The sequence below is a fragment of the Pimephales promelas genome, chromosome 13 (genome assembly GCF_988280905.1).
Source record: "Pimephales promelas chromosome 13, fPimPro1.hap1.1, whole genome shotgun sequence".
Taxonomy (NCBI): Eukaryota; Metazoa; Chordata; class Actinopteri; order Cypriniformes; family Leuciscidae; genus Pimephales; species Pimephales promelas.
The window spans coordinates 5449291-5465081 of NC_142781.1; the positions used below are offsets into that span (position 1 = coordinate 5449291).

A 15791-nucleotide genomic window follows, 5' to 3' on the forward strand; every position below is an offset into this window, starting at 1 on the left:
GGACCGCTTTGTGGCTGCTTTTTTTCCACTTCTTAAGAGTAGTTCACTTTTAAAAACACTTTTGCTGATAATTTACTCACCCCCATGTCATCCAAGATGTCCATGTCTTTCTTTCTTCAGTCGAAAAGAAATTAAGGTTTTTGATGAAAACATTCCAGCATTTTTCTCCATATAATGGACTTCAATGGGAACCAAACGGTTCAAGGTCCAAAACACACTTTCAGTGCAAACTGTTCAAAGGGCTTTAAGCGATTCCAGACGATGAATAAGGGTCTTATCAAGCGAAACGATCGCTCATTTAACCCTTATGCTGCATTAGGGACATTTTTGGTCTTTTGCAGTTTAATTTCTTTGACCATTTTGGCTGTTTTAATGCAAATGGTATGAAATTTGGCAAAATTGTGACTTTTTGGATACATGTAAAAAATGTGATCCCATTTTGCAAAATATGTATAACACACACTGTGTAGATCAAATAGTAACACTCAGCACCATAAAGACCAAAAATGGCCCATTGAAACCCATTAAAACGTTGTTTAAATCTGAGGCTGTCAGTAATACATGAAACATGATTTTTGCACAAACATCCTTTCATTTTGAAGCAAAAGCATTATATTTGCATTATATAGTGTATTCCACCAGATGACGTCACTACATATTTATTCCCTATGGGTGGAAATGCACCTTATTTTAGGCAATAGGCAATGTTTAATAGGTGGCCATTTTTGGTCTCTATAACGCGCTAAGTGGGATTTTTTGCAAAGATAATCCAAATCTAAAGTTTTCTCTTTGCATTTAGTTTATTGAAAATAATTTATTTTTTGTGTTTTTTCCTCTTATACAAATCGATGGTTTCGCAAACAAAACTGGTAATTAAAGGGTTAAAATCCTGAAATTGAATACATTTTTGGTAGTTATGATGAGGACTGATGCTGGTTAAAAGATTTAACTTGGTAAAAGTGGAAAATAATAATAATATATAATATTTTAGGCAATGTTTAATATGTGGCCATTTTTGGCCCTTAATGCACTCAACGGTGTTAAAAATCGAATGCAGCACAAGGGTTAATAAATAACAAAGTTTACGTTTTATAAGCTCAAATGCTCGCCTTGCTCTGTTCTGTGATGCGTGTTCGTGACTCTCCTGTTCGAACTGGTTCATCAAAATGAACAAATATTTTTCTGAGTCATTTGGTTCATTCAACCAATGAAAAGATTTGTTGATTTTGATGAACCAGTTCGAACAAGAGAGCATCGCAGTACAGAGCAAGGCGAGAATTTAAGCTTATAAAACTTAAACTTTGTTATTTATTTATTAAATGAGCGATCGTTTTGCTTGATAAGACCCTTATTCATCGTCTGGCATCGTTTAAAGCCCTTTGAACAGTTTTCAGTTTGCACTGAAAGTGTGTTTTGGACCTTGAACCGTTTGGTTCCCAATGAAGTCCATTATATAGAGAAAATCTTGGAATGTTTTCATCAAAAACCTTAATTTCTTTTCGACTGAAGAAAGAAAGACATGGACATCTTGGATGACACGGGGGTGAGTAAATTATCAGCATTAAATAAGTAATTAAGTTTTTTTTAAAAAGTGAACTACTCCTTTAATAACTTTTTATACGTTCAACATGGATTTAGCAAGTTATTTCTAGTTATATCTAATTTTCCTGAGCATATGTGCACACGTCACAACTTAAAAACTCCACCAAATGAGGAGGCGGATCTGGCTTGTTCCGGCACAAACTGATCCCTGCCCCGCTGACTTCCATTATAAGAGCATTACACTAAGCTAAACTTGCATTGAACCCGGAACAATCCTTTAACCTGTAGCTGTATGATTGACTGTGTTTGTAGGAAAATACTCGGTAACACTTTATTTGAAGGGGTGTGCATAAGACTGACATGACACCTGTCATGAACATGAAGGAGTCTTTATGAATGTTTATGACTGTTGTCATTAAGTGTCATTCGGTAAATTATGACACTTTTAATGCAAAGTTGACATTGTTTCAAATGTCTTTGTTATGACAACTTGACATTAACAAAGACAAAAAATGTCTTGATTATGACAACTTGACATTAACCAAGAAATCATAACCTGTCAACCTGACTTCTTTATAATTAGTCCAACGTGTTCCACTTTACTTGAGGTAAGGGGAAATATTAATGCCACTGTTGTTTGACAGCATTTGACAGTGTAATAACCCTTAATGACATCTTTATAACTAGTACAATGTGTTCCACTTTACTTGAGGACAAGTCAAATATTCATGACAGCATTATGGTGTCATGACGGCCAAAGTCAAAACCAACCATAACATATGACAGGGTAATGTAATGTTAACACAAAGCTAAATAACTTCTTTAAGTTTGATAATTAGACCTGTTATGACATGATTTCTTGGTTAATGTCAAGTTGTCATAACAAAGACATTTGAAACAATGTCAACTTTGCATTAGAAGTGTCATAATTTACCGAATGACACTTAATGACAACAGTCATAAACATTCATAAAGACTCCTTCATGTTCATGGCAGGTGTTATGTCATGTTTATGACAGTGTCATGTCAGTCTCATGCACACCCATTCAAATAAAGTGTTACCAAATACTCTCTAATGTTTAAAAGCATGTGTAAAGTACATGTACTGTAGGGAGTTTGAATATGTGTGAATGAGTGTGAGGTAAGCTCGTCCTGTGGGGTGTGTTTAGGGTAAAGGCCCGTTCTGGACAGCTGGCGGCGGCTTCACACCTGCGCGATGCGGCTTCCACAGGCGTCTCCTCTGGGATGAGCTCGGCCTCGCTCTGAGCGATCCGCAGGGCCAGCTCTCTGTCCCGCCGCTCTTGCTCCAGCACCGCCTGTCGGGACGTCTCCTGCTCCCTCTCGGCCTCCAGCTGCAGGTCCATCTCCTCCTGAGGAACACAAGTCACACCAACATAATATTCAGCACTCAAATCATGCGTAGCTCAAGTCAAATATATTTATATAGCTCTGGTAGAGTCATTTAATCTGAATATCCCCAACTGAGCAAGCCAAAGGCAACAGTGGCAAGGAACCGAAAAACTCCATCAAGTGACCCGATGGAGAAAAAAAAAACATTGGGAGAACCCAGGCTCAGTCGGGGTATGGCAGGCCGTTTTAGCTTTTATTCATTTCCAGGATATGAATTCTTGATATCAACAATTGTATTTTCACTAGTGAAATGTCACCATAGGCTGCCATTCAAAACCAATTGTTGTCAAGAATTGATTTCTTACCAGCTGAAATTCCATTTCACATATGAGAAATACAATTATTACTAGTAAAAACCTTTATTTTTGATATCAAGAATTCAATTGTTACTAGTTGAAATGTTATTCTTGATATCCACAATTGAAATGCTACTAGTAACAATGTTCATTTCTGATATCAATAATTCAATTTTCACTAGTGACAATGCTCATTTCTGATATCATGAACGTGATTGTTACTAGTAAGAAAGCCATTTTAGATATCTGAAATAATATTGATATCAGAAATACATTTTGAGATATCAAAAATGATCATTTTTACTAGTAACAATTGAATTGTTGATATCAAGAATAGACATTTTAACTAGTGACAATTTAATTGCGTAAATAAATGCGTCTTTAGTCTAGTTTTAAACTGGGAGAGCGAGTCTGAGCAACGGACAATATCAGGAAGGCTATTCCAGAGCTTCGGAGCTAAATGTGAAAATGCAGGCAGGTTGCAATCTAATATAACACCCAGGTCTTAACAGGACATCCTAATATTATGTGATTTGTCAGCTCAGACAGACTACCCTGGTACACACAGTGCTGCGCAACTACACATTACACAACTACACTCAAACATCCGGTCAGATTTGGGTATTAGCAAAGGTGTTAATCAGCACCAAACACAAGAGTAGACTCGGGAGAGCCGGTTCGGGATCCGTCCTCTGCTATACAGTGTTGGAGTGATGATGTATTTTTGTAGGCCAAAACCAATAAATGAGTTCTCACTTCCTGTTCCATCGTCCAAAAAACATTGTTTTTTTAAATGGGTTTTTGGTTAAAAGCCTTAAAAAAAGGCACTGAACACAAGCTTAATATATTTTGTGAATGAATTAATGGCTTGCTCGAACTTGCTCTCACCCCCTGCTGGTGAGGTCGTCTAACAGCAAATGGAGATTATGCTCTGTAATCTACTGCTTTTCCTGCAGTTCCTGGATGTCAACATTGAATTTACTGTCATATTTGAACCACTGAACTTGTGGAAGTGAAATAAAATGGACCGAATATTGTCTGTTGAATATTATAGGTTGTGTTTTTGATCCGTTTGAATATTTTGGAAGTGAAATATGAAAGGGAAACAGTATAATTGTCTAAATGAGAGCATAAATTACCAATAAATTAATTATGTTAAATTATGTTATGTTTCAAAACATTTGTCATTATTTTACTTCCGTATTTTCACAAAAACCGTTAAAAGTATTTTTGCTGACGAGTAAATGTGAATTTCTTGGTAACATTTGTAAATGAACATTGTTTATTTTGATACTTTCAATGAACATGGTTGATTTACAATTACTACCGACACTGTGACAATACAAAGTTAATTATTTTATTTAAATAATATATATAATTATATACAAAATTATTATTATTATTAATACAAAGCAGGTTGAAAATCAAGGAAGTTACACTTTAAAGGTGCAATCAGTGATTTGAGAAATCCTAACTTTAGCATGATAGCATTGAAATCGCTTTCCAAAGCCTCGCCTCCTCCAAAACACCAGAAACAACATTTTTAGATTACATTATGTGTCATTCACCAGTGAGCAAACTTTACAGAAGCGCCGATGACGTATGATCTCTGTGTGGACAGTGGTGTGCAAACAAACATGGACTGACAGGGAACACGTCATTTCATTCAGACCAAATGACAACCACTAATCTATATATCGTCATTAGACAGATCAGTGATTCAAATGAAACATATGTGTGAGCTATTTCACAATAAACAAATTGTAGCCAACACACTTTGTGCAATTAAATTGTTTTAAACTGAATGTTAAAATCAGTGGCGGCTGGTGAAAATTATTGTAGGGGGGGGGCTGAATAAGAGGGGGGTCTGGGGATTCCCCCCCAGAAAATTTTGAATTTAGTAGATGTGATTTCCTGCATTCTGGTGCATTTTAGGCCTTAGGCCATGCCCTTACCTATACCAATAAAATAACTTAAACCAGTCAATACCAATGGTCAAATAATACAATAATAATAATTTGTTTGACAGTTAATGATAATGAACAAGTTGCATGTTTATTATGCTCTGTGTGCTGACAGAAAAAGTGCAAACGCATAATATTGATAAATTATAATATAGGTAATACAAAAAATAATAGGTAATACAACAATCTAGTTTAATCAATCCCCAGCTGTAGACATATGTTTGACAAATTGACAATTGGATAATGGATAACAATGTGTTGATACTAGAGAAAGAGAGAGAGAAAAGGCTCTGAAAAAGAGGGTGGGACAACATTCTTGAGGGTAACACCCAAGTATGAGAAGAAAGTTGATTTTAACTAGTATGAAACAGTAATCTAGCTCAGAACTTAAAAACATCAAAAACAAAGCAAACACACAGGTATTAATATTCCTATAACTATTTTAATATCAAATGTGTGTGAAACAGTGTTTATGTGTGTGTGAGTGAGTGAGTGAGTGACAGAGACAGACAGGTCAATTCCCACGACTAACTTTACATTATTTCCACTCGACGTCACTGGCGCTGCCATTCTGCTCTCATCTGAGGTAAAAAAATGTCCCGTGGTGCGCGTGCACGGTGCACTCCCCTAATCTGATACTGTGGGCGATATTTTCAGCGCCCCCAAACCATAAAATTTGACGGCGCTGATTGGCAAAATATAAACTTTTTTGCATAGCAACCGGGGAACCATTGGCTTAAATTCCAGCACTGTGGGGCTGAGCGAACTGGCGCCCTGAGAAGACAGCCTATTGGCTATACTACTACACCAACATGATAAACGTAACGAAAGTGAATGCAAATATCATTCTGGTGAGTTCAAAACACTTTTCAAAGTAAAACCATTATTATCATATAATTAACACAGATTATTTTTCAAAATTATAAATTATAATATATATTAAAAAAACAGACAGACAGGTCGGAGGGAGGGCGGCGCCCCAGCGCCCTCTATGGGCGAGCCGCCCCTGGTTAAAATTTAATTTCTATTCTATAACTAATTTTAATATAAATCATACTACACTGTCAGAATAAAAAGGTCACATTTAATTGGTGCAACAGCCTGTCACTGGCAGTGGAAATGGACATTACAGTGATCACAGTTCAAATAGGCCAATAATATTTTATATAATACACAATTATATATTTATAATAATTCATTTTATATATTTATTAATATATTTATTTTTATTTCATTCCAATTAAGGCATATTGAATGTTAAAATGCCTTTAAAATATAACGTTTAATTGGTATCATTACCCATTTTAATCTTAGTAATTCAATAATAGGTGGTTTGCAGTCATGTGGTTGTGTTGACGCGCGGAATGCAGATGGAGGGCAAGGAGTGAAGAGCGCAATGGACGAGATGGAGGAAAATCCGTACTGTACTACTTTAGACGCTATTACAAGAGAAATATATGTTGGACGTGATCCTTACGTTATGAAGAGGACCGATTTCCAACTGAATTGAGAGATTTGCCTGTAGATATCAGCAACTAACTCGTCTTACAGACATACTTTGACTTTACTAAGTTTGGAAACTGGTACGTTACACAAACAGCCACATAAGGCATTTTTTCTGGTGTTTTTCTGTCAATTTCTTGTATTTTCCCCCCTTATGAACAACAACTTTGGGCACACGATAAAAACTCCTCGTGGTTTGATCGATTTGAGCAACCATACGACGCAAAACATAGGCATTTTGAGTGTGTTATAGTGCTTCCTAAATATAGAAAATCACTTCCTGCCCTCCATCTGCATTTCACGCCATGGCAACGCAGTGGCGTGACGTCACGTGAAAACAAGCTATTTAAGAAATTTTCAAATTTAAAAAGGTCAGTTTAGAGGTATTGTTATCAACGATACTGGCCTTGAAAGTATCGGTATCGTATTGAAAAAAAAAAATGGTATCACCCATCACTAACAGGAAGCAAACAGTGGAGTAAAAACGCTGAGCTCACCTGCAGTCTCCTCTCCTCCTCCTCTCTTTTCTTACGCTCCTCCTCTTCCTGTTTTCTCTTCTGCTCCATCTCCGCTTTCCTAAAACAGACCGACACATGCAAGCTTCAGCTGAGCTGGAGACAAGATTACTTTTAAACGATGGAGCCGATCCATCCTTCAGTATTGAGACGGAAAAGAAATTATAGGAAAAGACTCTGTCCATCTTAGGGTTTAAGTGGACTAAATGATTGGAGAAGTGATTGGAAGATCGTGTAATGAGATTTTGAGTGGAAATTACGAGGTCAAAACTACTTAAAAAATGAAAAGTATAGATTAAAATGTCGCTATAAAATCGATAGTGTGAAATTTCATTAAGACAACTTCTGTTAAAATCTGTTCCCCCTTTACTTTGGCTCTGTTCTTCAGCTATCAGGTGACTTCAGAAAGTAGCACGGAGCTTTTATGATAGTTTATGGTCTTCATTCGCTTTTATTATAGAGCAAATACCTAGTAAATGCTTTTAAAAAAAATCACCTTTTCTGTTTCACAGATTTGGACCGTGATGAAGGAGAATAAATGACGTGTCTACTCACAGGCGTCGATCGTCTTCCTCTTGTTTGCGCTTCTGTTCCTCTTCATCACGCCTCTTCCTCTCTCTCTCCATCTCCTCTTGGATGCGTCTCAGGCGCTCCATCTCCTCCTCCTCCTGCTTCTTCTTCTGCATGGTGCTGAGCAGCTGCTGCGAGCGAGTGACCAGAGCCTGGTGCTCGTGATCGATGTCCACGCGGCCCATTACGGTGCTCTACGGTGACACACACACTTCACTATCTAAATGGGTTTCAGGGAATTCCAGCTGCTCAAGATAGACACACACACACCTTTATCTTGAGAATGTGGGCGTTGATGGAGGAATCTAGTTCCTGCATGTGTTTGCTCATTTCCTGTTTCCCCTCCTTGAGTCCGGACACCACCTGATTCAACTTCTCCATACTCTTCTTCAGGTTACGAGCCTTCACCAGCCCGTCGATCCTGACACACACAGACACACACTCTTACATCAATGCTGCCGTGTGTAATTTCACGCCCATACCATTATTTCACCAGCTCTACAGTGTGAAATTATTCCAAATACACCACCGTTCAAAAGTTTGGGTTCAGATAGACTTTTTCCAAGGCTGCATTTATTTGAAATCAAAAAACACAAAACTGTAATAGTGTGAAATAATTACAATGTAAAACAACTGTTTTCTATGTAAATATATAACAAATTATAATATGTTCCTATGATCAAGTAAACTGTAAAAACTGTACCAATTGTGAAACAGTTCAGAAATCATTCTAATATGATGATCTCAAGAAACATTTATGATTATTATCAATGTTTAAAAACAGTTTTTCTGCTGCATATTTCTTTCAGGATTCCTTGATGAACAGAAAGAGTATTAAATCAAAAGAACAGCATTTATTTGAAATGGTAATTATAAATGTCTTTACTGTCAAGATATATGCAAGGGATGTATAAATCACGTACATATGTCATATGTCTATATATATATATATATATATATATACACTGTATATATATATATATATATATATGCATGTATGTATGCATGTATGTATATATATATATAGAAAATATATATATATATATATATATATACACACACATACATATGTGTGTGTGTGTGTGTGTGTGTGTGTGTGTGTGTGTGTGTGTGTATATATATTTAAAAGAATGGAAAAAAAAATCTGACCCCAATGTTTTGAACAGTAGTGTATTATTATATTAATATAATATTGTATTACATAATACAATATTATATATATATATATATATATATATATATATATATATATAATATTGTATTATACTGTATATAAAATGTATTTACTGTCACTTTTGATTAATTAAATTTTTAAGATACATGTCAGGGATATATAAATCACATACATAATACATATACATACATACACATATATATACATATATAATATGTATAGGTATACATATATATAATAGAATATATATATATATACAGTATATATATATATATATATATAACATGAAGCAAACTGCACCCACATGTACATTAAAGGGATACTCCACTTTTTTTGGAAATAGGCTCATTTTACCACTCCCCCAGAGTTAAACAATTGAGTTTTACCGTTTTCAAATCCATTCAGCCGATTTTCTGATATTTAAAAGAATAACAGTAACCAGACAGTTTCTGGACTCATTGACTTCCATAGTAGGAAAAAAAATATACTATGGAAGTCAATGAGACCAGAAACTGTCTGGTTACTGATATTCTTCTAAATATCAAAAAAATCGGATGAATTGATTCGAAAACGGTAAAACCCAACCCAACATGAAATAAACAAATATATGAAATGCATTGTATTTAACTTTACATGGACAGGTTAAATGATTCTATCCAAGTAATCTAATGGCAATATACCTTAGTGTTAGTCCTATGATAACAGTTTAAATGTTGGTCTCACTTTACAATAAGGTCTCACTTGTTAACTTTAGTTAATACATTAGTTAACATGAACAACAAGCAGTGTATTTTTACAGCATTTATTAACATTCGTGTTCGTTCAGAGTGCATTAACTTACGGGTTAAAAAATGGGTCACTTTAGATTAGGGTCCAATTCTCACTATTAACTACAACTTTTGCCTCAAACTCCTAATTACTGCTTATTAATAGTTAGTAAGTTTAGGTATTGCTGTAGAATATGCTCATGCAGGATAAGGCATTAATATGTGCTTTAAGAGTACTAATATCGTAGTAATAAGCATGCTAATAAGTAAAGCAACTAGTTAATAGTGAGAATTGGACCCTGAACTAAAGTGTAACTAAAACCTGTATCAGTAAATGTAGAAATTAAAGGGGTGGTTCAGGATTCTGGACATCGGGCTTCATTTCTAAGTTAGCCGGGGTGTTTTCTTACATTGTTCTCTCAACAGACATTTGCATCGAGAGTCTGGCGTTATAACTGATTTGCACATGGTGTACTGTGGAGTGGGTAAAACTGTTAGCAGTCGCGCTAGCTTAGCATTGGCGAACTTTTTTTCTGTCTCCACTGATAAATAACACCCAGGCTCGACGTCCAAAGTCCTGAACCACCCCTTTAACATTAACTGAGATGAATAAATGCTGTAGTAGTACTGATTAGTGTTGGTTCACGTTAACTAATTAAAGATTTAGTAAAGTGTTAATCTTCATTAACACTAAATGTGGGCATCTACAGTAGACTTCTCTTGTAAACGCATCAGTGTAAACATGAGCTGAAGTGAATAAAGCCTGTCTATAGAGGAGAGGAGGTGCCGCCCACCGTGGTTTGTGTTTCCTCCGGCACAGCCACATGCGAACCGTCTTCTGCATCTGGATACACGCCGTGGCTCGGTACAGCATCTTGTTCTTCACTGACAGAGCAACAATGAACAACTGAGGGTTAGTCCGTGAATTATTCTTCTATTAGTTCTGTAATTATGTATTGTTGTTAATTTCTGTATTTATTTTTTCATTCATAGTATTCATATTTAAAAGCAGCCAACAAGTGAACACCACACTAGGGGACCGCTTCAATCGTGTTTAAAATCATCCCAGTCAAATGAAGGTCCAAAGTGTGCAGAGACTAAATCTAAACAAAGGATGGACATTTTCCCCTTCTTTTTAATTTCCAGAGATTTGCCGTCCTCTGTAGGAGTCTATAAACGTCAAGTCGCTTGTTACGTACGTTTAATGACGGATAGGGCGCACCACTGCACCTTCTTCCAGCGGCTGCAGATCAGCCATTTATTCACACGCTTCACCAGTTCGGCCAGATGATCCGGATCGGACTTCATGATCTGATCAAACTCTGCAAACTGACACAAGAGCAACATCAGTCAGTCACTCGTCTGCAAGAGCTTTATGGGGGATATTCATGGGCACGGGATCACAATCAAGCATTCCTAACTTACAAGCAGGAAAAAAAGGATATTCACGACACATAAAGACATAACAGGATTCAATCAATCAGAGTCGTTCCATATTCATAGAAAAAAATAAATGTCAGAAAGGATATCGTGCTATTGAGATATAAACTTGTGCTATTAACATTCATCTGATGAAGATGTGCGGCGCACAATGGTGTTAGACTTTTCTATATACAAACAGTTTCTTCTTATTTTTGGGTCAAATCTGACCTGCGCATTTATCTTCATGAGACACAGTAAAGATGGAAGGAAGGATGGGTGGATAAAAGGATGGATGAATAAAAGGATGGATAAAAGGAAGGAAGGATGGATGGAAGAATAAAAAGATAGATGAATGAAAGGATGGATAAAAGGAAGATAGGATGGAAGAATAAAAGGATGGATAAAAGGAAGTATGGATGGAAGGATAAAAGGATAGATGAATAAAAGGATGGATAAAAGGAAGGAAGGATGGATGGAAGAATAAAAAGATAGATGAATGAAAGGATGGATAAAAGGAAGATAGGATGGATGGATTAAAGGATAAAAATAAGGATGCATGGAAGGATAAAAGGATAGATGAATAAAAGGATGGATAAAAGGAAGGAAGGATGGAAGAATAAAAGGATGGATAAAAGGAAGTATGGATGGAAGGATAAAAGGATAGATGAATAAAAGGATGGATAAAAGGAAGGATGGATGGATGGAAGGATAAAAATAAGGATGCATGGAAGGATAAAAGGATAGATGAATGAAAGGATGGATAAAAAGAAGGAAGGATGGATGAATAAAAGGATGGATAAAAGGAAGGAAGGATGGATGGAAGGATAAAAGGATAGATGAATAAAAGGAAGGAAGGATGGATGGATGGAAGGATACAAGGATAGATGAATAAAAGGATGGATAAAAGGAAGGATGGATGGAAGAATAAAAGGATAGATGAATAAAAGGATGGATAAAAGGAAGGATGGATGGATGAATAAAAGGATGGATAAAAGGAAGGATGGATGGATGAATAAAAGGATGGATAAAAGGAAGGAAGGATGGAAGAATAAAAGGATGGATAAAAGGAAGGATGGATGGAAGAATAAAAGGATAGATGAATAAAAGGATGGATAAAAGGAAGGATGGATGGATGAATGAAAGGATGGATAAAAGGAAGGATGGATGGATGGAAGGATAAAAGGATAGATGAATAAAAGGAAGGATGGATGGAAGGATACAAGGATAGATGAATAAAAGGATGGATAAAAGGAAGGATGGATGGAAGAATAAAAGGATAGATGAATAAAAGGATGGATAAAAAGAAGGATGGATGGATGAATAAAAGGATGGATAAAAGGAAGGAAGGATGGATGGAAGGATAAAAGGATAGATGAATAAAAGGAAGGATGGATGGAAGGATACAAGGATAGATGAATAAAAGGATGGATAAAAGGAAGGATGGATGGAAGAATAAAAGGATAGATGAATAAAAGGATGGATAAAAGGAAGGAAGGATGGAAGAATAAAAGGATGGATAAAAGGAAGGATGGATGGAAGAATAAAAGGATGGATGAATAAAAGGATGGATAAAAGGAAGGAAGGATGGACGGAAAGATAAAAGGATAGATGAATAAAAGGATGGATAAAAGGAAGGATGGATGGAAGAATAAAAGGATGGATAAAAGGAAGGATGGATGGAAGGATAAAAAGATAGATGAATAAAAGGATGGATAAAAGGAAGGATGGGTGGAAGAATAAAAGGATGGATAAAAGTAAGGAAGGATGGATGGAAAGATAAAAGGATAGATGAATAAAAGGATGGATAAAAGGAAGGATGGATGGAAGGATAAAAGGATAGATGAATAAAAGGAAGGAAGGATGGATGGATTAAAGGATAGATGAATAAAAGGATGGATAAAAGGAAGGATGGGTGGAAGAATAAAAGGATAGATGAATAAAAGGATGGATAAAAGGAAGGATGGATGGAAGGATAAAAGGATAGATGAATAAAAGGAAGGAAGGATGGATGGATTAAAGGATAGATGAATAAAAGGATGAATAAAAGGAAGGAAGGATGGATGGAAGGATACAAGGATAGATGAATAAAAGGAAGGATAAATGGAAGGATAAAAGGAAGGATGGAAGAAATGATAGAAGGATTAAAGGAAGGAAGGAAGGATGGAAGGATGGATTGATTAAAGGAAGGATAGATGGATGGATGGATGGATGGATGGATGGATAAAAAAATAAAATGATATATAAAAATACATCACCTTTCCAGGTCTGAAGAAAACTTTCGTCAAACCAAATTTATAATCGTTTTCGTTCAGGCCGAGAGCTTTGAACAGAGCCTGTGGAGGAGAGGAAGAACAATGTGAACGCTTGTAATTTATGAAGACTCTAGAGAAGGTTCATCCAGCAGGTGTGTGTGCGCTGGCACACACACACACACACCTTGCAGAAGAGGCGCGGGTCGAGTCGGGTCAGTTTGGAGGGCATGTACTGCTTGTACATGTTGTAGAGCTCGTGGAAGGGCGCTCGCGAGGGGAAGCCGCCCTGCATCAGATCCAGGACCGACACCATCCCTGAGAGAACATGATGATGATGATGATGAGTCATGATGCGTTTGATTCGGACACACAAGAGTGCGCTCCACATGTTACAGTCACGCTGTCGGCCTGACAACTCTGCTATTAAAACAAAGTGTGTCTGTAAAACCTGTCCACGTGTGTGTGTGTGTGTGTGTACCTGAGCACTGTAGTTGAGACAGGATCTGAGCCCCCTCAAACTGCCGGCTGACCATCTTCAGATTGGGCTTCACACAACGGACAAAACTTGAACCCTGAAACACAGCAGCACAATCATTACCAGCTGTCAATCACAAAAACACATCATCACCTTCAAACAATCTTGAGCTCATATACGTGTAATACATCATCACTGTCAACACTGCTCCTTTCAGGAAGTGAATTTTCCTAAATAATTCATTCTAAATAACATTTTACTGTATTGTTTAAATAATATCAATAAACATTGCGTTGTCAAAGTTGGTACACTTGCATGTGTCATTATTTTATCAACATTTTACCAAAATCAAGCTCATATTAGGTTGTGAGGTTTTTGACCAGCAAACAAGCAGAGACGCTCCAAACTGTGTGTGGCACTTCCTTCATGACGGACGTGGGTGGAGTTTGACTGATAGTTTGAGGGTCCAATGAGGTTACCAGTTTCACTGTTAAAGGGATAGTTCACTTTGAAATTAATTTTTGATATGTTTTAGCTTACCTCAAGGGCATCCAAGATGTAGGTGTCTTTGTTTCCACAGTAGTTTCAATTTTTATATTTTTAAGTCAAACCGTTCTTGTCTGTCAGTCATATAATGGAGGTCTATGGTCACCACTTCAAAGAGCATGCGCAGAGAAGTCCAAATTAAACATGATTCAATGACTCGTAGATGTAAGGACACATTAATGGCCTAAGACACGAAACGAGCGGTTTGTGTGAGAAAATCACGTCCAAGTGATCAGAAGGCGTGGGCGCATCAGTCTGTGCAAGCGCCGGAAGTGATCTCTCGCGCATGTACGTCACTCATTGTTTACACAGAGATTTCAGAAGTGTTACCTGTCAATGTGAAAATCTAAACATATTTAGATATATCGAAATCGTCTTCCGTTGCGATTTCCTGTATATCAACAGACAACGTTGAATTTTTTTCGCAACCGCGCAAGAGATCACTTCCGGTGCTTTCCTGTGCTTGCACAGATCGAAGCACCCACGCCCTCAGATCACTTGGACATGGCTGTAGTTACAAGAGGTAAAAACGATATTAATACTCTTCGTTTTCTCACACAAACCGCTCGTTTCGAGTCTCAGCCCATCAATGTGTACTTACATTCACGAGTCATTAAATCATGTTTAATTTGGACTTCTCTGTGCATGCTCTTTGAGGTGGTGACCATAGACCTCCATTATATGACTGACAGATATAAAATATAAAAATTGAAACTACAGTGGAAACAAAGACACCCACATCTTAGATGCCTTGAGGTAAACTAAAACATACCTAAAATTAATTTCAAAGTGAACTATCCCTTTAAATATTTGCAAAACCCAGAGACAGACGAAAAGAGTGACCAAATGTAAAGATTGTTTCTGCCCCACAGCGATGATATATAACATTAAGGAAAAATCACAACAAAACTGCACTCACAGTACTGTGCAGCTTTTCCAGAAGAATATTCAGTTGCGTCTGTGAGAGAGAAAAAACAAACATCAAATTTAAGACCAGCACAAATAGCATTAATACTGCATGTCCATACAGAACAACCTCAAATTAAAGCATGTATTTCAGACTCTTTGACTTTATTCAACAGGCTCACATTCAACTGTAAAACTGTGTAACTGCACATTTAACACACTCCAGATGTGTTTTCAATACATGCATACTAACATTACAGTGCATATGAGTTTAGAGGTTGATCAATATTATTTTACTGATGTGTTAAATAATGTTCTTAGTCTTTCCTTCCTGTAACGGGTTGGCCCAGAGAGAGTTTCCTTTCAATCAAACGTCAGCAATCCAATCATATACATAAAAACTAAATGATGCATAATGCAGGACTTTTAATTATGAAGACCAAAATACA

The 15791-nt window shown here is 36.7% G+C and overlaps 1 protein-coding gene across 7 annotated transcripts in view; it reads right to left on the bottom strand.

Annotated features, from left to right (window-relative positions):
• Positions 1-15791, bottom strand: part of myo6a (myosin VIa) — an 87816-nt gene that overhangs the window by 9048 nt on the left and 62977 nt on the right. For all 7 annotated transcript variants that reach the window (XM_089118365.1, XM_089118363.1, XM_089118360.1 and 4 more), the window contains exons 19-28: positions 15356-15394; positions 13894-13987; positions 13600-13730; positions 13419-13496; positions 10941-11070; positions 10536-10626; positions 8071-8221; positions 7786-7994; positions 7213-7291; positions 2752-2912 (exon numbers count right to left, since the gene is read on the bottom strand). In XM_089118365.1, coding sequence (XP_088974491.1) covers positions 2752-2912; positions 7213-7291; positions 7786-7994; positions 8071-8221; positions 10536-10626; positions 10941-11070; positions 13419-13496; positions 13600-13730; positions 13894-13987; positions 15356-15394 — 1163 coding nt within the window. The remainder of the gene's footprint in view (positions 1-2751; positions 2913-7212; positions 7292-7785; positions 7995-8070; positions 8222-10535; positions 10627-10940; positions 11071-13418; positions 13497-13599; positions 13731-13893; positions 13988-15355; positions 15395-15791) is intronic.